Source organism: Pelmatolapia mariae, linkage group LG12, assembly GCF_036321145.2.
Source record: "Pelmatolapia mariae isolate MD_Pm_ZW linkage group LG12, Pm_UMD_F_2, whole genome shotgun sequence".
NCBI lineage: Eukaryota > Metazoa > Chordata > Actinopteri > Cichliformes > Cichlidae > Pelmatolapia > Pelmatolapia mariae.
In genome coordinates, this window is record NC_086237.1 from 36,715,107 (window position 1) to 36,737,390 (window position 22,284).

Here is a 22,284-nt window from a genome sequence, read left to right on the forward strand (position 1 = left end):
TGAGACGGCGTCAGAACTTAGAAGTCATTTCTTTGAATTTGGGAAACTTTAAAGAAGACGTGTTACTTTCAAATGTTATTTAACTGAAAACAAGATGCTGATAATCAGGAAATTAAAATCTTGTAGTTGTAAAGTTGACTCTTGCTGATGTTTAATCATTAATCCTTCTTTTAAGAAGTGTCACAGTTTGCTGTTCACACTCAACAACTTTGAAAAGCAAAGAAATAATCATCATTCAGATTTTAAAACTATCAAAAATATTTACATGAACAACATGAGAAATATTCTGAAAATATTAATTTAAAAGAAACAAGAAAAAAATGTAAAAGTTTCTGACAGAAACTCGAGTGGGTCACAAGATTTTCACATGAAAAAGTTGCTTTGGTTTCATTGAATTGCTAATAGTTCCACTAGATCAACAAAATGAAATAAAACCTGATAATGAAGTTAGACAGTGTGATTAATAATTTCCCTAAAATTAACCTGCTGCTGAACTGAAAAAACAGTTAAAATAAAAAAATCACTTTACAATCAAATCTCAGTTTGACAGATTCTGATATCAGAGGTTTTGGCATCTCCTGCCTCTCCAATACTGAAATGTGGGAAGAGTTTCTCAGTGAAAGTGTCTCTGTGAGTGTAGATGTGAGTCATGTCTTCAGGGTCATAGAAGGACACCTCCCCCCTGTCATAGTCCAGCTGGACTCTGATCCTCTGGAGACTCTTCTTCACTGTCACAGTCTGACCAACACCATTAGTGTATTTTCCACTTTTATGCTTTAAACACCAAATTCCATATTTAGGTGAAACAAAGCGCTCTCCCTTCCTGTCAACTGACTCTTTAACTAAACCCACATTCCACCAAGGATGGTCTCCCATCTCCACCTCCCAGCTGTGTTTCCCTGAGCTGAAGCCCTCAGAGCCAAAAACATCGGCATATTTAGTGTTTCTCTCTGGATTATCAGGGAGCTGCTGCTTTGTGTCTTCATTCCTCACACTGGTCAGATCATCAGACAGATAGAGCCAGCGGTTTGCAGTATTTGGGTCCAGAATGACAGGACTGAAGTGGACCTTCTCCTTCATCTTCTCCCACACTCTGAAGGACAGGTTGCCCAGGTGTTTGGCCACATCTATCAGTGCTCCTGAGACCAGCTGTGGATCTGACACTGAGCTCTGGGCTCTGGCTCTGCTCTGAGTGTCTTTGTAACTGCTGAGGAATGGCACGCAGTGTTTCTGCAGCTCTTCTTCAACAGCACAGATGCTGTCTGACAGAGAGGAGATCTGCTCCTCAATCATCTTCATCTCTCTGCTCATAGTCCTCCCCTTCTGCTCCTCTTCCTCCCTCAGAGCTGCCAGTCTGGACTCCTCTTCCTCTTTCAGGAACTGCTGGAGCTTGTTGAACTCTGCTCTGATCTGCCTCTCTGTGGACAACAGCTGCTTCTTGGAGTGTTGAATCACTTCATTGTATGTTTCCTCCACTTGTTTGTATTTGTTCCTCTTGTCCTGCAGAGACTTTAAGTCAGATTTCAGCTGCTCCTTCAGGTCACTGACTGCTTCTTCTACAGGAACCACTTTGTGACTCTGGTGGAGAGAAAAGTCACACACAGGACACACAGCTCTCTGCTCGTCCACACAGAACAGTTTAGGCACTTCCTCATGTTTACTGCACACTACTGTTAATTTCTTCTCTCCTTTTTCTGTCTCAGATGATCCAGATTTCTTTCTTCCAGAAAATGAATCAGCAAGTTCTTTCAGTGTAAAGTTCACAGGATAAAAATCTTTTGAATATTTTCTTTTACAAATGGGACAGTTTTTGTTTTTAGTTTGTTCCCAGAATTTCTGCAGGCAGCTTGAACAGAAGCTGTGGTTGCAGCTCAGAGACACAGGATCTCTGAAAGTCTCTGAACACACATGGCAGCTCAGGTAATTTTCAACAAGTCCGAGTTTGTCAGCCATTTGATCTTTAAATATTATTAACTCACCAAATTAGTGTCTCTTGAACTTTCTGATTAAAATCCTCCAAACGTGTGTTTTTCAGCAGAGATCTGACTCCCTGTAATGGCGTCTCAACTCAGTTCAAAAGTGTCGGAATTTACTTTCATTTTCATGAATCACGTGTTAAACTGAAACACGCACATAACACTTGTGTCCGTCAGAGGGCGCTGTCTGTGTCATTCAGATAGTTTTCAGTTTGTGCTCCTTAAAACGACACCAAAGTGAAAAATGTAGAAAATCTTGACTTCTCCTTTTAAAAAAACGAAACCTAAACAGAACATAAAAATGACACAAAGGAGGTGAAGCTGTGGTGTTTCAGAAGTTCAGGTAGAAAACGTCAGCATGTTCTCAGAGTTTTTATCTGCAGCTTTAACTAAATTTTTTGTTGCAGCCAAAGACCTAAATTTGGATTCATCACAGGGTTTAGATTGTCAACCTGCCAGACCTCTGCTCTCAAAACAAAGAAAAATTCGTGACCCTCGTAAACACGAAGCAATAATTCTGAGTAAAATGCAGCTGAAATACATGAAATCAAAAGTTTATTTTTTTCAAATAATACAATATGCTTGTTATAAACTAAATGTATACCAGTGAAGTTAATTTCCTTTGACCAGATTCAATCAAAGATTACTGTATTACTGTAAACTGACTACATCCTGTAAGTAGTTCAGGGACACAGGATCTCTGAATGTCTCTGAACACGTTACAGTTCAGGAAAGTTTCTACACTCATCAAATGTCACATCTTTACAGCTTGAACCTTACAGTCCTTTAACAAAGCAAAGTTCTTTTAGAGAGCTCACATGTTGTCATGGTGTTCTAGATAATTAATAACCACCAAACACAATATCTGCTTTTACTACCTGGTCTGTGGCCTCAAACCTGCATAAGATTTTAGACCTTTAGACTCCAACTTTCAAGTTTGTCATGAACTGAAATGTGATGAGCTGACCAGTGTTAGAGATGTCACCGAAATAATAATGAAAAATAAATAGAAAAATCACAGTGAACAGACCAGAAATGCTAATAATCAAAAAATAAACAAACTGATATAAACTTGTTGATATGACATAATATGACACTGAACTGTGACAACACAGAAGAATTTACTGTCACATGTCACAAATCAGATTCTGGTTAAAGTCATGTTTAAGGTATTACTGCCTCGAAGCTGTCAATCACATCCACTTTTTTGAAAAATAATTAAAAAGACAAAACAAAAACATTGTAGAGCTCTTATAAATGCATTAAATGAAGCCAATGAAAGAAAAAATACAAAGAGTGAAGTGTTCAATAAATCAATACATAATATGACACAATAAGGATCTTATGTCTAAACTGAGTACAGGGATTGTGGTGTGAGGTGTAGATTTTCTGTATCTTTGTGTCAGTGAAGCTGAAACAGTTGTTGAAGGAAGTGTTTATCTGCAGGTCCAGTAGGAGATGCAGAGGATGGTTTGGGTCCATTATCCACAGCAGCAGTCATCAGGATGAAGGGATCCAATCAGGTTGTATAAACCGAATTAATGAAATATTCAGTTGTTTTTTTTTGTTTGTTTTTTTACAATCCTAACCTCATTACTTTCACCAAATAAAATATTGTACGTAACGTGGAGCAACGTGTGTATGGTATACCGATTATTGGCCATGATTGTAGCATAACTATCCACACAAAACACGAGCTTTATTCAGACCATGACATGTGAATTAAGACAATAACTATGGTGTTATACTTGGTTAGAGTTGTACGGACTCCCAAAAACGTCCTTGAGGTGACCGTTTTTGTGATTTGACACTATATAAAAAATGAATTGAACTGAATTCTCTTTCTCAGTAACTAAGAGACCAGTTTCCCATGAAAAATCTGTTTTCTGCACTATTCGCTTGTTTATTAGGCACCAGTCTACAGAGAAGTAAAAGTGAAAAGTAGTCGTCCAAAAAATTACTCAAGTAAGAGTAAAGTAGTTGGTGAAAAGACTAATCAAGTACTGAGTAACTGGTTGTAATGTCTGATTTATTTTTCACCTTAAAAAAATGCTATCATACAAACAAAAATAAATAAATAAATGAATATACAAATTTTAGTATTTTCAAATAGAATATGTAAAAACATTAACAAAATAAGGCACAAGAATTCGAATTTCCAGATTTCAGTTTTTCACAACATAAAGCTTTTTAACCAATAACTACAATAAATAATATAAATATATGAACAGTGCAAACCATTTCCAGTGACAAGATGTGCTGTATACATTATATTCACTTTTACTCCAAATGGCACAGCAGCCTCAGAAAAAAACGTTAGAACGAGGCAACTTCAACATATGTACATACAAGGTAGCTCACTTTACCAGAAGTTGTATGGGTGTGCATCAATATCTGCATATTTATCAAAAATGCACTATTTCTTCACTCTATTTCTCACAGGAAGGTCATGGTTGAGCTTCAGGAGCAGTTTGCTCTCAAGGTTCTTGCTGTGAAGCTGTAACTGTTCAGCAGTGAACAGGAGTCTCACACAGTCTTTCACAAGCTCCAGATGCAGGAAGAGCTGTATTGATTTTGATTGACAGCTTCTTGATGTGAGGAAAGCAATAGATCAGGGGTTGGCAACCCTGGGCACTCTAACCACAGCTGGCACTGATGGCACGACACGCAATGAATTAATCTGAAACGTGCATTAAAAATAAATATCTACGGCCAGGCCAGCGGTGCACATCGCAAATTAGCTCGAGTAGACACATTAGTTGTGCGCTTCTTAATGACAGTATCTTAGCTAACACACCCCAACTACCAGATTCAACTTGTAATTAGCTAAAAATCACTTTGCCTACCGGTGAGAGACGTTACTAGCTGGCAGTTTTTTCAAGCAATGTTGAAACGTCCACACTCCAACACTTCAAATGGTAAAAATAGTGTATTTGTATAGCGCTTTACTAGTCCCTAAGGACCCCAAAGCGCTTTACACATCCAGTCATCCACCCATTCACACACACATTCACACACTGGTGATGGCAAGCTACATTGTAGCCACAGCCACCCTGGGGCGCACTGACAGAGGCGCTTCATGCTTCAGGTGCTGCCCACTCAGCGCAGCATCAGCACCACGGAAATACACGGATACATCCGAAGACTCAAGACAGAAATCACTCTGCCTTTTCAGGACTTTCAGGTGTATGGACCAATGTTTTCTTTTCTGATCAAGTCAGAAAGCTTTAATGAGCAGCTGGATGTGTCTCTCTTTAACTGGCTGGACACAGAAGACATCGAAATGCAGCTGATTGAACTAAAAAGCTCGACTACCTGACAAGTCTTAAGAACATTGCATTATTGACAGTATTTGGCTCTACATATTTGCGTGAGGAGATTTTCTCTCACACGAAGAGTGTTCTCAGCGCCCCCCATAGATGTAGGAATGCTAGACACTCAGGAACCTGTGTCTCTGAGTGGGAGACCAGAGATCACAGACCAGAGCAGTGTCTCCTTTACACGTGCTGTGACAGTTTCACGATCTGGTGGGCAGCTCCCTGCTCTCAGAGAGAAATCCTGCTCACGTGAGTAAATTGACTTTTAACAGCCCAAACGAGGACGGGGTCCTAATGTGAGTTACACTGTGGCAGCGACAGAAATGCTGTTTTAAACTGTATTTGTTTATAATTTGAAAAATAAAATTTGCTGAATTCATTGTTAACAGTTATTGTTTGCGTGCAGCGGTGGAAATACAGACAACTGTCACTGGATTATTTAATGTTGAAGAAATCTTTAAACCAGAGGATTCTAGTTCTGAAGCCTCTGCACTACAGTGACACCAGAGAGCAGAGACATTTTAACCAGTGGAGTTTTGGCCAGATTCTTTCCCCGCAGGAGAGCTTTGTGGGTGTTGGTCGAGGCCTGTACTGCCCTCTCTCCCTCTGAATGTGTGGTGTTGCAGACACACAAGACTCAAACTTACAGACACTACAGCGACCACATCTGCAGAATTGGTTTGATTTGATCCTAAAGAGACAATTTGCTTTATCGCAGCAGGATTCTGGATTTGAGCTGATCAGACTGACACTGACCTGAAGTGAAAGTGTGATTAGACATTTTATTTGTTTATTTAAAATATTTACAGATGATCTTGGCTCAGTCTTAGTGTTCTGTTTATCTGTTAAGTGAAGTCATTTCTAACATTTAATGATTTACATTTAAAAATGGGATAAGTGTAAATGTTTACAGTGTAAACATTTTTACTAGAGAACAAAATATGAACTTTGTCTCCATCTTGTGCGTAAATATAATATACAAATAAAACACCACTATTATAAAGCTGGACCTTCATCTGAAATCTCTGCAGCTTTGTTCATACAAACTATTTTCTGAGTTTGTAAACATACAGATTAGCTGTGAGAATGTAAAGTTTATCAATGATTACATTTGATTTCTGTCTGGGGTTAAATGTGAATGTTGGTCTGAAAAAAAGATTTAAAATGTAGCTGCTTAAAATAAATTCTTGATTTTATAAAATCTGCTGATTGTTTCAATAAAACAGCTTCAGCACAACAAGGATATTTACAAACTAATAGAAGCAAATAATATTTTATTCTAAGGAGTCAGTTAAATGTAAACACAACAATCAAAGTGAGTTTCCATGTTAAATGAATCTGAATTCATTTAATCACTGAATTTGATTTATTTCACTTCACAGAAACATTTTGTGATCTCAATAATCAAAGAGAGCAGTTAAAGAATAACATTGAAGTACAAATCAAAGGTGATTCATTGAAACACTGAGACTGAGAGTGAAGTTTGAAAATCAAATTAAAACCTAATTATGAAACATGAGAAGATCCAGAAATCTTTCAAACTGTGAGAGATGTCAGCTTCTGATTAAGATTAAAAACAACACAAGAAATAACATTTTTAATTAAATCAATCAAGTGTAGTTACACTGATGAGACAGCGTCAGAACTTAGAAGTCATTTCTTTGAATTTGGAAAACTTTAAAGAAGACGTGTTACTTTCAAATGTTATTTAACTGAAAACAAGATGCTGATAATCAGGAAATTAAAATCTTGTAGTTGTAAAGTTGACTCTTGCTGATGTTTAATCATTAATCCTTCTTTTAAGAAGTGTCACAGTTTGCTGTTCACACTCAACAACTTTGAAAAGCAAAGAAATCATCATCATTCAGATTTTAAAACTATCAAAAATATTTACATGAACAACATGAGAAATATTCTGAAAATATTAATTTAAAAGAAACAAGAAAAAAATGTAAAAGTTTCTTACAGAAACTCGAGTGGGTCACAAGATTTTCACATGAAAACGTTGCTTTGGTTTCAATGAATTGCTAATAGTTCCACTAGATCAACAAAATGAAATAAAACCTGATAATGAAGTTAGACAGTGTGATTAATAATTTCCCTAAAATTAACCTGCTGCTGTACTGAAAAAACAGTTAAAATAAAAAAAATCACTTTACAATCAAATCTCAGTCTGACAGATTCTGATATCAGAGGTTTTGGCGTCTCCTGCCTCTCCAACACTGAAATATGGGAAGAGTTTCTCAGTGAAAGTGTCTCTGTGAGTGTAGATGTGAGTCATGTCTTCAGGGTCATAGAAGGACACCTCCCCCCTGTCATAGTCCAGCTGGACTCTGATCCTCTGGAGACTCTTCTTCACTGTCACAGTCTGACCAACACCATTAGTGTATTTTCCACTACGGTGCAATAAACACCAGAATCCATATGTTGGTGAAACAGATGACTCATTTTTGTCAACTGACTATTTAACTAAACCCACATTCCACTCAGGATGGTCTCCCATCTCCACCACCCAGCTGTGTTTCCCTGAGCTGAAGCCCTCAGAGCCAAAAACAGTGGCAGAATAAGTGTTTCTCTCTGGATTATCAGGAAGCTGCTGCTTTGTGTCTCCACGTCTCACACTGGTCAGATCATCAGACAGATAGAGACGGGGGTGTGCAGTGTTTGGGTCCAGAATGACAGGACTGAAGTGGACCTTCTCCTTCATCTTCTCCCACACTCTGAAGGACAGGTTGCCCAGGTGTTTGGCCACATCTATCAGTGCTCCTGAGACCAGCTGTGGATCTGACACTGAGCTCTGGGCTCTGGCTCTGCTCTGAGTGTCTTTGTAACTGCTGAGGAATGGCACGCAGTGTTTCTGCAGCTCTTCTTCAACAGCACAGATGCTGTCTGACAGAGAGGAGATCTGCTCCTCAATCATCTTCATCTCTCTGCTGATAGTCCTCCCCTTCTGCTCCTCTTCCTCCCTCAGAGCTGCCAGTCTGGACTCCTCTTCCTCTTTCAGGATCTGGTGGAGCTTGTTGAACTCTGCTCTGATCTGCCTCTCTGTGAACAACAGCTGCTTCTTCATGTGTTCCCTCATTTCATTGTATGTTTCCTCCACTTGTTTGTATTTGTTCCTCTTGTCCTGCAGAGACTTTAAGTCAGATTTCAGCTGCTCCTTCAGGTCACTGACTGCTTCTTCTACAGGAACCACTTTGTGACTCTGCTGGTGAGGAAAATCACAGACAGGACACAGAGGTTTTTCTTCATCCACACAGAACAGTTGGGGCTCCTTTTGATGTTTACTGCATACAGTCCACGCTTTCTGTCTCTCAGCAAACTAATCAGCCATCTCCTTCAGAGGAAAGTTAATTTCAGGATACTTTTTTGAATTTTGTCTTTTACAACGTGGACAGTTTTTATTTTTCTTTTGTTCCCAGAATGTCTTCAGGCAGCTTGAACAGAAGCTGTGGTTGCCGGTCAGAGTTACAGGATCTTTGAAGGTCTCTGAACACAGATGACAACTCAGGTGGCTTTTGATAAAAGTTGGTTCCTCAGCCATTTTTGCTCTTCTCAAAATTTAAAGAAAAACTCACTAAATGTTATTTCTTTCAGATTGTCCCTCTCAGTCCTCCAAATAAGATCAGTTGAGTTCTCACCTCCTGTAATGGTGTCCTGGTTTAAGCAATGTAATATTCATAATCTGCAGTTTCATCCAGATCTTTTCCTGGTTAATTTTTAAATTCCCAACACTTTACTATTTGCTTTTATAACTTTTATACAGAATGGGATGTCACCTGAAACCTGTATAATGTTACCTTCAGACTGACAAGTAAGCCTTCAGCTTTCAGACTGTGGGCTTACTTGTGGTTAAGTTAACTCTTTATTGTCATTGCACAGTCATACCTAGAGTATTTAAAGAGTATTTAAAAGCAGAATGGGAGGCAGAGCCTTCAGTTTTCAGGCCCCTTTTTTGTGGAACCAGCTTCCAGTTTGGATTTGGGAGACAGACACTATCTCTCCTTTTAAAAATAGGCTTAAAACTTTCCTTTTTGATAAAGGTTATAGTTAGGGCTGGATCAGGTGACCCAGAATCCTCCCGTAGTTACACTGCAATAGTTCTCTCTGCATGTAATTTTTAGTTATTATTAATCTATGGCTCCACAGCATGTCTTTGTCATGTCTTCTTCCCCTCAGTCCAACCAGTTGTGGAGGATGAGTCCGATTCTGCTGGAGGTTTCTTCCTGTTGAAAGGGAGTTTTTTCTTCCCACTGTCACCAAAGTGCTTGCTCATACGGGGTCATAGGACTGTTGGGGCTATTTCTCTTTTTATCACTGTAGGGTTTACCTTACAACATAAAGCATCTTGGGGCAAGTGTTGTTGTGATTTGGTGCTATATAAATAAAATTGAATTCAATTGAAAGTTTATGGTAGACTAAAAAACGAGGAGTGGAGAATTGTGAAAAGCTTCCTTTGCCACAGAGTAAAACAGAAACTGATAAAATAGTTCATTGTAATATAATATTTACTAATTTTATTATCATTAATGACAGATGCATGATTGTCTTATATTGTAATGCTTAATGAAGTTTGTTTCTATTGTTTAACATTATTTTTTAGATCATTTAAGCTTAAGGTATTCATTTTCCAAAAGCAATCTGGTCCATCATGATCTAATCATGCTTCAGAAATATCTTTTCCTTATTTTTTTATTACCCCTCTTTCTTCTCTTTGGACTTTACTTGACTGCTTTTATTGTCCAGCTCATGTACCTTTTAGTGCTGCATGGTGCATTGTCATAAACATGGAGCGTCCTCATACAGTTTTTATTTCATTCATTAGGTTAACGTCCTGCAAAATATCAACAATTCTATTGTTTCAATCAGGACAATCAGGCATATAAGCGAAAATAAACATTCAGATCCTTTTCTTCAGATGCAATGTCATGAAAGACTTGGCCCTGTAAAAGAACTCATTGTGAGACATTATCCCAACTGAAGAATTTGAGATTAGGTTCAGTTTTCAAAAGTAACCAGTTACACTTGGTTGTAACTGGTTACATCAAGTGTAACTTGAGCATGCATCAAGTTACACTTGATGCATGCTCAGTCATCCAGGTAAGGAAATCCCACAAAGTTCATTCTGTTCATCTGGACGTTGCGTTTTCAGTTGGAGAAATGTTTCGTCACTTTAGATTTGTGCTAAAATCTAAAGAGGAGCAGATCCGAGAGACACTTAGATGAGAATAATCATGAAAAGGTGTTTCAATTCACAGAGAGCGCTAGTCTAGCACACCATAAAATGTCTAAGACCAGGTATAAAAAGGAAGTTTGACTTACTTGTTGTATGTTGGAAACACCAGCATAATACAGACTGTTAGGTTTTGTATTGTTGATTGTCATTTATGCTTAGAAATATTTACTCATATATGCTTAGAAGTATATAATCATTTGTAGATTGAAAGAATGTCTCATCCTAGGAGGTCTGTAACAACTCTGTGTAGCATGAAGAGGGGAGTGCGTTCACTCCTCCTCAGAGTGTTCTGGTATAGATCACACACCTCCTATGAGAGGTCGTATCTTCTCTTGCTGATATATGGTATAGCAAACACACGTATATCTGTTTGAGTCTAAGAGCCTTTTGTTTAGATGGAGCGCTAGACTCCTGGCACCAGCTTTGAGGAGTCACATTTCACACACACACACACACACACACACACACACACACACACACACACACACACACACACACACACACACAGGCTATTCTTTGTTCACATGTACACCTATGTAAGCTGTTATATGTTAATGAACCTATGCATATTCATGTAACCACAATAAAAGAGCAGTGCTACGGGGAGCGGACGAGAGCAACCGGGGTCAAGCGAAGGAACGGCGCCTGTCCAGTTCTCTCCCGTGCACGTGAAACATAAAGAACTTGCCTACTTCGTGTCTTGCTTGCTGTGTAATTACATTGCCTTCAACGTTCCAGCGAATAGGTTCAAGCTAGAAACCTATCATTAATTGGTCCTTCGACGCCGGATCCCTGGAGTCGGCATTCACCGAGGAGAGAACCCTGACGTCAACGAGACGTGAGAATTTGTCATCGGATTGGTGGATTAGCTGTCCGTTTTCTCTCCTCGACGAATGACGATCGGCGGGATCCGAGGCTGATATTACACGCTAAGCAACGCCGAGTAAGTTGAAAGAGTGACTCTATAATTGCGAAAGATTGGGTTAGTGTCCCACAACTGGGTTAGGGTCCCGAAAGAGAGGTTTTGGTAAAATCGCCCAAGCGTCTGGTGAGTGTCCGGTTTTGAAAATCGCCCTGGGTTTGTGTCCCGAGCGTCCCTTCATTGGGCTTTATCGCGCGACTGGGCTAGTGTCCCAGAACGGGGTTAGTGTCCCAGAACGGGGTTAGGGTCCCGGAACGGGGTTGGTGTCCCGAGTGGTCCGGTGTGAGTCCGGAGTAGGCCTATTTTGTGTTGTTGTGTGAATGCTGCGGAGCAGGCATGGTCTGTGACACGGTTGTTGTTATCATGGGTTCCCGAGCAAGTAAGACTGCCTCACAGGGAGACGACACATTTTTGCAAGAATTTACTCCCAACAGTGCGAGGTATTTATATTCTCATAACTGTCATGGGCGTAAACTGGTCGCGGGAGAATGTCAAATGTTAGAAGTTTTCAGGAAAACAGCAGCCTTGAAGAGCGTGTGGAGAAGGCCAGCCCACATCAGCAGCAGTTAAGATATGCTCTGGTGAATGGCTTTCCCCCACCCCTTGCTGACACAAAATGTTTAGATTCTTTAGATTGCCCTGATCAACAACAGCCTGTGCTCCAGACCATTAATTTATCCAGTTGTTAACAGTAATCTGCATTAAGCTTAAGGTTGCTCAAATACAGTACAATGACATATGAGATGAAGTAAAACAGGTAAATATTTAAATTAATGACGTGCATAGGGGCACTTGACCTGTTTGAAAGACTATCGTCTTATTATGAGCCATTGTTGACATATAGAGCACACCTATGACAACAACTAATATGCTGCACCCTATATGAAGCAGTTGAAAACTACATAAATGGAGAAGCTGAATTGAATATGAAAATGTAAGTCTTTGCCACTGTGGGCAAAGCACGCAACCACTGTGTGAGGTTGTGTTGCTGTCTCTTCTGAGCTGATGAGCAAGCTACACATTATCAGATCGGGAGCTGGCTGAGAACTCATCAAAGAAAGGGGAAGAGAACTATGATAACTCGTGTATGTAGCGTATCCGTGAGTTCAGCTTCTTCTTTCAGATGCGCAGCAGTATTCCTGCATCTTGACTCGTGTGTAGAGTGTTCATAGCATCAGCATCATGTTCTTGTGTATTTGCTTTGTTGGGTTGAAAAATAATTAAATAAACTTGTGATCATACTTATGGATCATCATGGCACATATCATCAGCCATATGATTCATTTGTGCAGATGAAAAGAGTGAGTGTGAATGTGCCTGATGTCGCAGTGTGTGTGTGCGTTGTGTAAAAGTAATTGTCTCCAATTGTGAGAGCGGTGATTCTGCAGGTCACCAGCTAGTGTAAAGGGAAAAAAAAGAGTAAAAAGAGACAGAATCTACATTATAGATGAAAAATGATTATAGGAAAAGGGTTTTGTGTCTATCAGCCAAGAAACAACTACAATCTCATTTCTGCTTTTAAGGAAGACGAGTTCAAAATACAGAGAGAGAATTCTGTGTGTCGGTTAAGCAGTGATGATAATAATGGAAAATGTCTTAGTTTTGTCACTTTCAGATGAAAAGCAGACCTGGATCAGTTTTCCACATGCAGCAGTCGGAATAAAGTTATAGTTTAAGATAATTGGAAACATTCAGGCCAGGTTTCTGGCTAACTTATTTACAGCTCCATGTGTCCCTCAACCTCACAAACGAGCTCTCACTCCTCCCTGAAGACAAGGAATGCAGTTCCAAAGAGCAATAACGTGGCAGATAAAGAGACAGTAGCAAAGTCCTGAGCAAGGAGACCCAGCAAGCAGCAGCAGTGTGGACAAACAGCATCGGAGAAGAAGAGCAAACCCATCATCCTGACTTACTGGATGGATGGCACTGTGTTTCCAGCAAGCTGCAACTTCACTGTGCTTGTGAAAAGAACGTTTGAGGAGACTGTTGGAAGTTGACATTTGCCACCTTTGGAGAAAATGGCAAGAAGAGACAGTGGGACACAGGACAAAGCTGAAGAAGAACTGCCGGCTGTTGGACTGTTGAAGTGGGAGAGGACAACAGAGTGGGAGCAGTAGGTGAGAACACAGAGGAATGCTGTTGTTTAATGTGGGAAATCAAAATTTTGGGTTAGCAAACCTGGGGAAAATAAACTGACTGCTTACGTTGGAAAACTGTGAAAGAGTCTGAAACACTGCAAAAAGAAACATAGACAAAATCACACACACAAGCAGAACATGCATTAACCCTACTAACACAAACACAAGAGAGCTCATGAAGATTAGGCAGCATCTTGAGCATGTGAGTCTGTTTATCATCTTGTCCAAGTCACCTCGTGTGATGCAAAGATCAGTGGACTCATAGCACGTTAGTTAAAAATGATCAATTAATAGCAGAGAAGTGTGTAGGAAAGGCAGCTTTAAGAACATGCCCTGCTGGAGATGCAGCTCCAGACACATTGATTAAACCTGCCTAATAACACAAACACATATGCAATGAAAATCAGCTTGTTATCTCTCATCAGTGCTAAAATAGTGTAAATTTAACAGAGACTTGTTATTAAATACTGAATTTATCCAATGCTGACAGTTAACTCTCTAGGTTGCAGGACAACAGTTTAATTTTTGTGGGAAAAAGATTTTGGTTTGACCAACCAGTGATCAGACAATAAATTTAGTAGTTAATATAGTAAATTGGGAGATGCTTTCTGCTTGATTGATGCAGCACAAAATATTTTACTGTATGAGGGAAATTCTATTGTTGTGATAATATTTTGAACATGCATTTCTGTTGTCCTGTCAACTTAGTGGGTTAATAGCTGATATGCAAATTTATTGATCGTTCTTAGATTAAGGAAAGGTGATTGAATTCTAGCACGAGTGAATGAGATGTGTTGGAGTTTATTGGAGTGGAGACTCTAAAACACTGAGTTTCCTGTTGTGATGTGTGAATGAATCCTGCACCCAGGTACCTTACTCTGAATACATAAGAACACACTTCTTTTGTGAAATGCATGACAACATGTCACATGTTTTATGATGAAGGGGAAAAAGGAAAACTAAATAAAATCTGTGGCCTAAATGAGTAAAAAGGTACAGATTAAATTCATAGCTAATAAGACATTAGGCTTATGTTGTGTGTTGTGCGGCTGATGGTTGGTTTGGAATTAATCTAGCTGATGATTTTTCTTTTGTTGTGAAGTTGAGCCTGCCAATTAGTATGATGGTTTGATAAATCTTGCTAATGGTATGATTTACCCTCCTGAGATGAGGAGCGTGTGTCATGACTGAACGAGGCCTTTTTATTTTTTGATACTTTCACAGTGCACTGAAAGTTTTGTTTGATGATCTCTATTTGAGCAGATCTGCACGATTAGAACAAAAGCGCTATACGACACGTCGAGAAAATTGTTGCAAGTGAGTTTCTCCACATTAAAATGGGCTCAGGAGAAACTTATCTGGGACAATTAGAAAATAAGTTCCTGTCCAAAAGGATTCAACGAGAAAATCCAGTCTAAATTCCTTTCTTTTTAAAATGACGTCATTTTGCTATGTGTGGAAACTGAATGCGTCGATGGGTTCCACTTTTAGCAAAGAATGAATGAATGCATGAATGAGTGAATGACAAATGAGTAAGAGAAATAAAACTGACTGACTGATTTAACATCACTGTGCGAAGTTAACCCCCACCTGACAAAGGTGCAGATGAATCTATGTGTGTTTCTTTTTACAGGAGCAGGAAGATGATAGCACCATCCGAGGTTGCATGATGATTTAGCCTTTTAAATGCCACTTTCTGTGTTTGCATCTACCAAGGGTGTTATTCACTACCTTGTGTTGCTCACAGAGGTAACTGTGAGAAAGTGTGTATACACCTGCGCAGCGCTAACATTTCTACAGCATTATAGTTCTTCATGTGATTTGATCATGTGATTTATACCAGGATAGCTGGTTGATGTTTTTCTACTACAGGATTTCTGGGTTTATGTGTGAAGAAAACTGTGTTTGCAGGTTATGAGTTGGTGATGCAGTTACACTGTGTTGTTGGGAAAATGTGAAGGTTATTTTGACGATGTGAATAACATGTGAAACATTTCCTGTGTTGAAACTAGTGTCACTTGTTTCCACAGATATGGATGGCTAACTTTATGGTCCTTTTATAGCACCTCTGGAGCCTGTCAATTTGTGCCTGACCTCCAGGATTGTCCATGTGTGTTGCTAATGTTTGTTTTTTCTAAGTGTGCATGTAGAGGGTTCAGCAGAGACGGACAAGTAACATGAGAAAGCAAATGAGAGATGCAGTGTTTATGGAGTAGTTTAATATGGGGCTCATTAGCTGGCCACTACTGAGCTCCTAGTGATAGCTAAGTGGAGTGACTTTGCTTAAGGGAAGTCACCTATTACATTAATGTTAACTGAGTACATGGGATGATCCATGTCTGAGGCGAATTATGCCAATAATTGCAGTTTACTGATTTGAGAAAACCTGCACATGATACTTGTCCTGTTGATGCTGAGTGCTTTATTACTCTTATTATACAATTGTTTATAAGTGTGAAGGTTGATTTTACTTCTAGATCTTGTTTTCCAGGCCATGATGGTGTGTATGCAGGCTCCTGGCGGAGCGGGGTTTTAAGCAAACCTAATATGCAAAACACACTAACATCTTTTATTGCAGTATTATAGGTCCGGGGTGGTGCTGCTCCAGAGGGGGAGACACCCTGATGTTGCCTGGGACATGATCTAGCTAACTTTTTATTTCAGACAGGAATCTAGGTTTGATGAGTTGACTCATGGGAGTGTCCATGCGTCAAGAGGAGGGGTCCAGAATTACAGAGTTACATGAAACTATCTTTTTTTATGTTTTCTAAACTATGTTTTTATGATTTTTGTGTGATTAACAGTTCATTTACAGGTATTAAACCTATGCAAGTGGTGTATCCATGTTCAGACGAGGCTTTGATGGTCCATAGATGGAGCTCACTGAACTAAAGAATGTGGTTTGATGATGATTGACATGCTTTCCAGATAGAAGTTTTTTCCTCCTAGCAAGGAAATACAGGTGCAGCAGTCCAGGGTATTGCTGAAAGGAACCTCCTGAGAAATCTTCTGAGGCCCAGTGAGAAGCGAACCCATTCCAGGCATAGCTGACAGCCAAGGAAGTGGTTGAGGTCAAAGGTCGAGCTGTTTGGGGCCCATCATGAGATCAGACTTTGGAGCCACAGCAAGGACCACGAAGCTGCGTTGGAATGAGAGCTGTGCCAAGGGGGCTTTCCAGAGACCAACAGAGGAGATTGTGGACGACAGACGGGCACCTGAAGGATGAGGGGAGCGTGCCAAGCTCCAATCGACAGCGCAGGGGGAGTTCGAGGATGGCATCATGATTCTGTGAAAAGCACAGGAACCAGAAGCGATGGTGGTGATGACAGCAGTTTCCTATGAACATCACCTAATGCTGTGTCACTATACTGTGCATACTATGGCACACTGAAGACTGCTGGGATCATAACAGCAGTAAGATAACTGGATCCAGCATCTTTTCCATAGAGGATTTTTTCCTGCAGAGAGAATGGACAATGGAGGAGTCGTAAATATCCCCCACAGGACAGAGGCCTGAAGTGAGGTGATGGGGGTTGGCAGAGGCCATAAAACTAGAGTGCTGAAGAGGTCTGCAGCTTTCAAGATAGCTGAGACCCACGTTGACAAACAACAAACTCAACTGGTGTGTTTGAATGTCTATTCTACATACATTTGGACTCTGGTCCTATGGACAGTGATGGAAACAACTGGAAGAGACATTTATGACGCGCTACAAAACCACCCTGTAGAGAGACGTGTGATTTACATGTCTTGCAGAGGAGCACCACCAAGCTGGAGTGTTTTGAAAATGTTAATTTCTCTTTTGACCATTAACAATTCATTTGTTCACTTGTAGGATGCAGTTTACCATTGAATGAGATCAATGAAAAATTGGATAACTTCTAATACATTTGTCAAACTGTGTGCGTTACAGTAATTTAGAGTGATTGACATATGCTGAGTATAAAAATGGTTGCATTGACACTGTCAGACGTGAGGTATTCATAACTGGGTACTTTTCTAGCATAACAGCCAAAAAGGGGGGAATGTTAGGTTTTGTATTGTTGATTGTCATTTATGCTTAGAAATATTTACTCATATATGCTTAGAAGTATATAATCATTTGTAGATTGAAAGAATGTCTCATCCTAGGAGGTCTGTAACAACTCTGTGTAGCATGAAGAGGGGAGTGCGTTCACTCCTCCTCAGAGTGTTCTGGTATAGATCACACACCTCCTATGAGAGGTCGTATCTTCTCTTGCTGATATATGGTATAGCAAACACACGTATATCTGTTTGAGTCTAAGAGCCTTTTGTTTAGATGGAGCGCTAGACTCCTGGCACCAGCTTTGAGGAGTCACATTTCACACACACACACACACACACACACACACACACACACACACACACACACACACACACACACACACACACACAGGCTATTCTTTGTTCACATGTACACCTATGTAAGCTGTTATATGTTAATGAACCTATGCATATTCATGTAACCACAATAAAAGAGCAGTGCTACGGGGAGCGGACGAGAGCAACCGGGGTCAAGCGAAGGAACGGCGCCTGTCCAGTTCTCTCCCGTGCACGTGAAACATAAAGAACTTGCCTACTTCGTGTCTTGCTTGCTGTGTAATTACATTGCCTTCAACGTTCCAGCGAATAGGTTCAAGCTAGAAACCTATCACAGACCAGAAGAGAGAAGGATGCCATGAGAACACCTTTTGTCCAGAGTTAAAAGACAGATATTCTTAGTTAACATTCTTGTTTTGATTTAGCAATATCTCATATGTATTCTGTAGAAGGCAAACATGTACTATCCCGGGTTTGTTTATGTTTTGCACTTTTACAGATTATGTAACATAACATCTTGGTTTAAATCAATTCTGACAAGTTTGTTAAGTTAACATGTTATTTATTGCAACTGTTAATTGGTTTAGTTTGAACTCACCTTACCAACCTGTCTTCCATGCAGGAACAAAAGGGGGAAATGTAGTTTCACTGTATTTTCCCTGTATTTATAGCTTCTGGGTTACTCTGAGGTCACATGAAGAGACCAGGTGAAGAAGGGGGAGAATCCTTGTAATTTAATAAAGCTGATTTTAAAGTGTTTGTAGAGAAATCGATTTAGTGTTGTGATATGTATTGATTACACCGCAGAGTTTTTATTGCTAGGAAAGAGTAGAAGAATACATTTGAGTATAGAAATGTTTGCCTTACCTACCTAATGGAATAGTCCAGGCTGAGATTGTTTGGTTAATTGAACTATTTAAGCAGAAGAACGCGGGTTTTTGAAGAGAAAGGGACCAGGTCAGTGTAGCTGTGTGCATGTGACCTTAATTTCCGTTGATTTAAGTTCAGTTATGTTTATTTGAACTGAGTTAACTATGGAGTTTAGTTTCTTATTTATTTTTGTAAATATTGTTTGGTCACAAAAATGGTGACTAAATCACTCGCTACACTGGACAGCATCTGTCTCCTGCCCTTCTTTAGCCGCTTAGGTCAAGTTCTACCACATGCCACACCGAGGATGTGAATAAGTGGGTGAAAATTTTGTCTGACAGACAACTCACCCAAGCAAAGGAAAACATCCTTGCAAAGTTTCCTCCAAGTTTGTTTACTGTTGGAACTTTGTGTTCATTCTTCATAATGAAGCATTTGTACTTCATTGTACTATGTGAAAATTCTAGTGCAGAGGTGGGAAGTAACAAATTATTTGTACAGGCTTGCTACTTTAGTTTCAACTGTATCATTTATAGCGTTTATAGTCAGGGGTTAAAGTTGACCAGAACAAGTGAAGTTGTCTACATGTTGTAGTCACCATCTAGCTAGCGCTACAGAAGACGAATGCAAATAAAGGGAGTAACATTTCTTCATGACATAACGTTTCTACTTCAGCTCAACAAACATAATTTTGATTGATTATTTAATTTCATATTGTGAAATGTCCTGCAAAGAGAGCACTGAGTAGTTATGTGCAAGATAAACTGACATGCAAGATAAACCGATACACAGTGGCTGTGGTTCTTATGGTCAGTGTTGGGTTACATCAAGTGTAGCGGAGATTAATTTACATTTCAGCTGATGATGCTTAGATTCATTCACTGAATTCAATCATTATACTAGGAAATGGAACTCAGCTGAGATAACTGTGAAACATTGTCTTATGTATTAATGAATTCAGTTGTGTTAATCAACAAAGAGCAACAAGTTAGCTGATCACAGTTTTTCCATTAAGAAAATCTACTGGAGCTCATAATATAATAATAATATATTTATCACTTGGCCATCTTCTTCTGTTTGTCTACCACTGTAGGGTCTGCGCTTCAGCAGGCCCGCTAGTTCAGATACTTATCACCCATGAAGAAAGCATATATAGGACATAAAGAGCAGGATGTAAAACATCCTCACTAAATAAGGACAGAGAACCGTCACATAGGGTGTGCCTGTAGTTAAACACTATAACTAATTACCTCCCGGTAATTACCTCCCGGTAATTAGGACCTCCGCCAAGATTGGCAATTGGGACATGGAATGTCACCTCTCTGGTGGGGAAGGAGCCTGAGCTAGTGCGTGAGGTTGAGAGGTACCAGCTAGATATAGTCCGGCTCACCTCAACGCATGGCCTGGGCTCTGGAACCAGCCTCCTGGAGAGGGGCTGGACTCTGTCTCAGTCTGACGTTGCCCCTGGTGAGAGGCAGCGGGCTTGGGTGGGTATCTTGGTATCCCCTCGGCTTGCTCTCCCAGAATCTCCCAGTGGACGAGAGGGTTTGTTCCCTTCACCTTTGGGTCAGGGAACAAGTCCTGACCGTCGTCTGTGCTTATGTGCCGAGCGGCAGTTCAGAGTACCCAGCCTTCTTGGAGTCACTGGGTGGGGCACTGAAAGGGTGCTCCCCCTGGGGACTCTGTTGTCCTACTGGGAGACTTCAATGCTCACGTGGGCAACGACAGCAAGACCTGGAAGGGCGTGATTGGGTGGAACAGCCTCCCAGATCTGAACCCAAGTGGTGTTTTGTTATTGGGCTTCTATGCAAACCACAGTTTGGCCATAACGAACACCATGTTCGAACATAAGAGTGTCCATAAGTGCATGTGGCAACAGGACACTCTAGGCCACAGGTCTGCACCTCCATTGCCGAAGCCGCTGCACTGAGCTGTGGCTGCAAGGTAGTTGGTGCCTGTCACCAAGCTGAAGAAGGAGTCCTACCGGGCTTGGTTAGCCTGTGGGACTCCGGAGGCAGCTGATAGGTACCGACAGGCCAAGCGGAATGCGGCGAGGGCCGTGGCTGAAGCAAAAACTCGGGTGTGGGAGGAGTTAGGAGAGGCCATGGAAAAAGACTTTCGAAGAGAGAGATTCTGGCAAACCGTTAGGCAACTCAGGAGGGGAAAGCGGTGTTCTACCTGCACTGTGCATAGTGCGGGTGGAGTGCTGCTGACTTCGACTGAGAAAATTGTCAGGCGGTGGAAGGAATACTTCGAGGACCTCCTCAATCCCACTGGCACGTCTTCTGTGGCGGAAGCAGAGTCTGGGGACAAAAGGGATGACCCGCAAATCTCTGGGGGCGAGGTCACTGAGGCAGTTAAACAACTCTTTGGTGGCAAAGCCCGTGGGGTGGACAAGGTCCGCCCCGAGTTCCTGAAGGCTCTGGATGTTGTAGGGCTTTCTTGGTTGACACGTCTCTACAATGTTGCGTGGAGATCAGGGGCAATACCCCTGGACTGGCAGATTGGTGGTCCCCATCTTTAAGAAAGAGGACCAGAGGGTGTATTCCAACTCCCTGGGAAAGTCTATGCCAGGGTGCTGGAAACGAGAGTCCATCCGTTAGTCGAACCTCGGATACAGGAGGAACAATGCAGTTTTTGTCCTGGTCGTGGAACACTGGATCAGCTCTTTATCCTCTCGAGGATACTTGAGGGCGCATGGGAGTTTGCCGAACCAGTCTACATGTGTTTTGTGGACTTGAAGAAGGCATTCGACCGTGTCCCTTGGGGGGTCCTTTGGGGGTGCTCAGGGAGTATGGGGTGAATGGCCCATTACTACGGGCCATTCAGTCCTTATACAACCGTTGCAAGAGCTTGGTCCGCATAGCCAGCAATCCGGTCTTTAAGTCTGACGCCATTAACCTTGTCTGGGCCCAAACTCCGCTGCAGGCCCCTAAGTCAAACGATCACTGTGGCATCACTGAGAGTTGAAAAACTGTCTAAATTCCTTCATCTGTAATAAAATGGTCAGTATGGCTGCTCTACCAGGTGCAACAATGAACTTTAACATGCTGGCATCCATGAAAACTGAATTTATGAAGATATTAGAAGAAGTTGGCAGGGAGTTAGCTCGCTAGCTTCCATCTAAATACAATATAGCAGGTCCTGACTGAGAGATTTCGGAAACAAATTAAAACATACAGCTCTGCTATCACTTCTGACATAAATGAATACAGAAAACCGAGTCCAAAAACAACCAAAAAAAACCGAAGCACAAGGAGCAGATCCAAAACAGCTCGGGAGGCCGACCCAGAGGATGGCAGCACAGCTGTCCAGAACAGTTCATCTCCGGAGGCCAACCACGCAGAAGACAGTGGCAGCGATGCAGTCGAAGGAGATCTGGAGGCCGGCCACGCGGAACACAGTGGCGGCGACAGAGCAGATCCGGAGGCCAGCCACGCGGAAGGCAGTGGCGGCGACAGAGCAGGTCCGGAGGCCGGCCACA

At 41.0% G+C, this 22,284-nt stretch overlaps 2 protein-coding genes across 2 annotated transcripts; both read right to left on the reverse strand.

Annotated features, from left to right (window-relative positions):
• Positions 1 to 350: 350 nt before the first annotated feature.
• On the reverse strand, positions 351 to 2,053 carry LOC134639101 (nuclear factor 7, brain-like). The gene has a single exon (XM_063490148.1). The coding sequence runs from the start codon at positions 1,951 to 1,953 to the stop codon at positions 532 to 534; it is 1,422 nt and encodes a 473-aa protein (XP_063346218.1). The 5' UTR covers positions 1,954 to 2,053; the 3' UTR covers positions 351 to 531.
• A 5,401-nt stretch (positions 2,054 to 7,454) lies between these two features.
• Positions 7,455 to 20,710, reverse strand: LOC135933691 (E3 ubiquitin-protein ligase TRIM35-like). Its single transcript, XM_065471816.1, has 5 exons — positions 20,705 to 20,710; positions 20,191 to 20,360; positions 20,065 to 20,143; positions 7,773 to 8,501; positions 7,455 to 7,661 (listed from the first exon to the last, which is right to left on the reverse strand). Exons 1-5 carry the CDS (start codon positions 20,708 to 20,710, stop codon positions 7,455 to 7,457), a joined length of 1,191 nt encoding a protein of 396 aa, XP_065327888.1.
• Between the last annotated feature and the right edge of the window lie 1,574 nt (positions 20,711 to 22,284).

Coding starts and splice junctions, on each gene's coding strand:
- LOC134639101 (XM_063490148.1), bottom strand. CDS start 1,953: ATGGCTGACAAACTCGGACTTGTTGAAAATTACCTGAGCTGCCATGTG.
- LOC135933691 (XM_065471816.1), bottom strand. Junction 8,502..20,064: donor GAGGTCCTAATTACCGGGAG/GTAATTACCGGG, acceptor TTTCCTCACCAG/CAGAGTCACAAAGTGGTTCC. Junction 7,662..7,772: donor GAGACCATCCTGAGTGGAAT/GTGGGTTTAGTT, acceptor GGTGTTGGTCAG/ACTGTGACAGTGAAGAAGAG.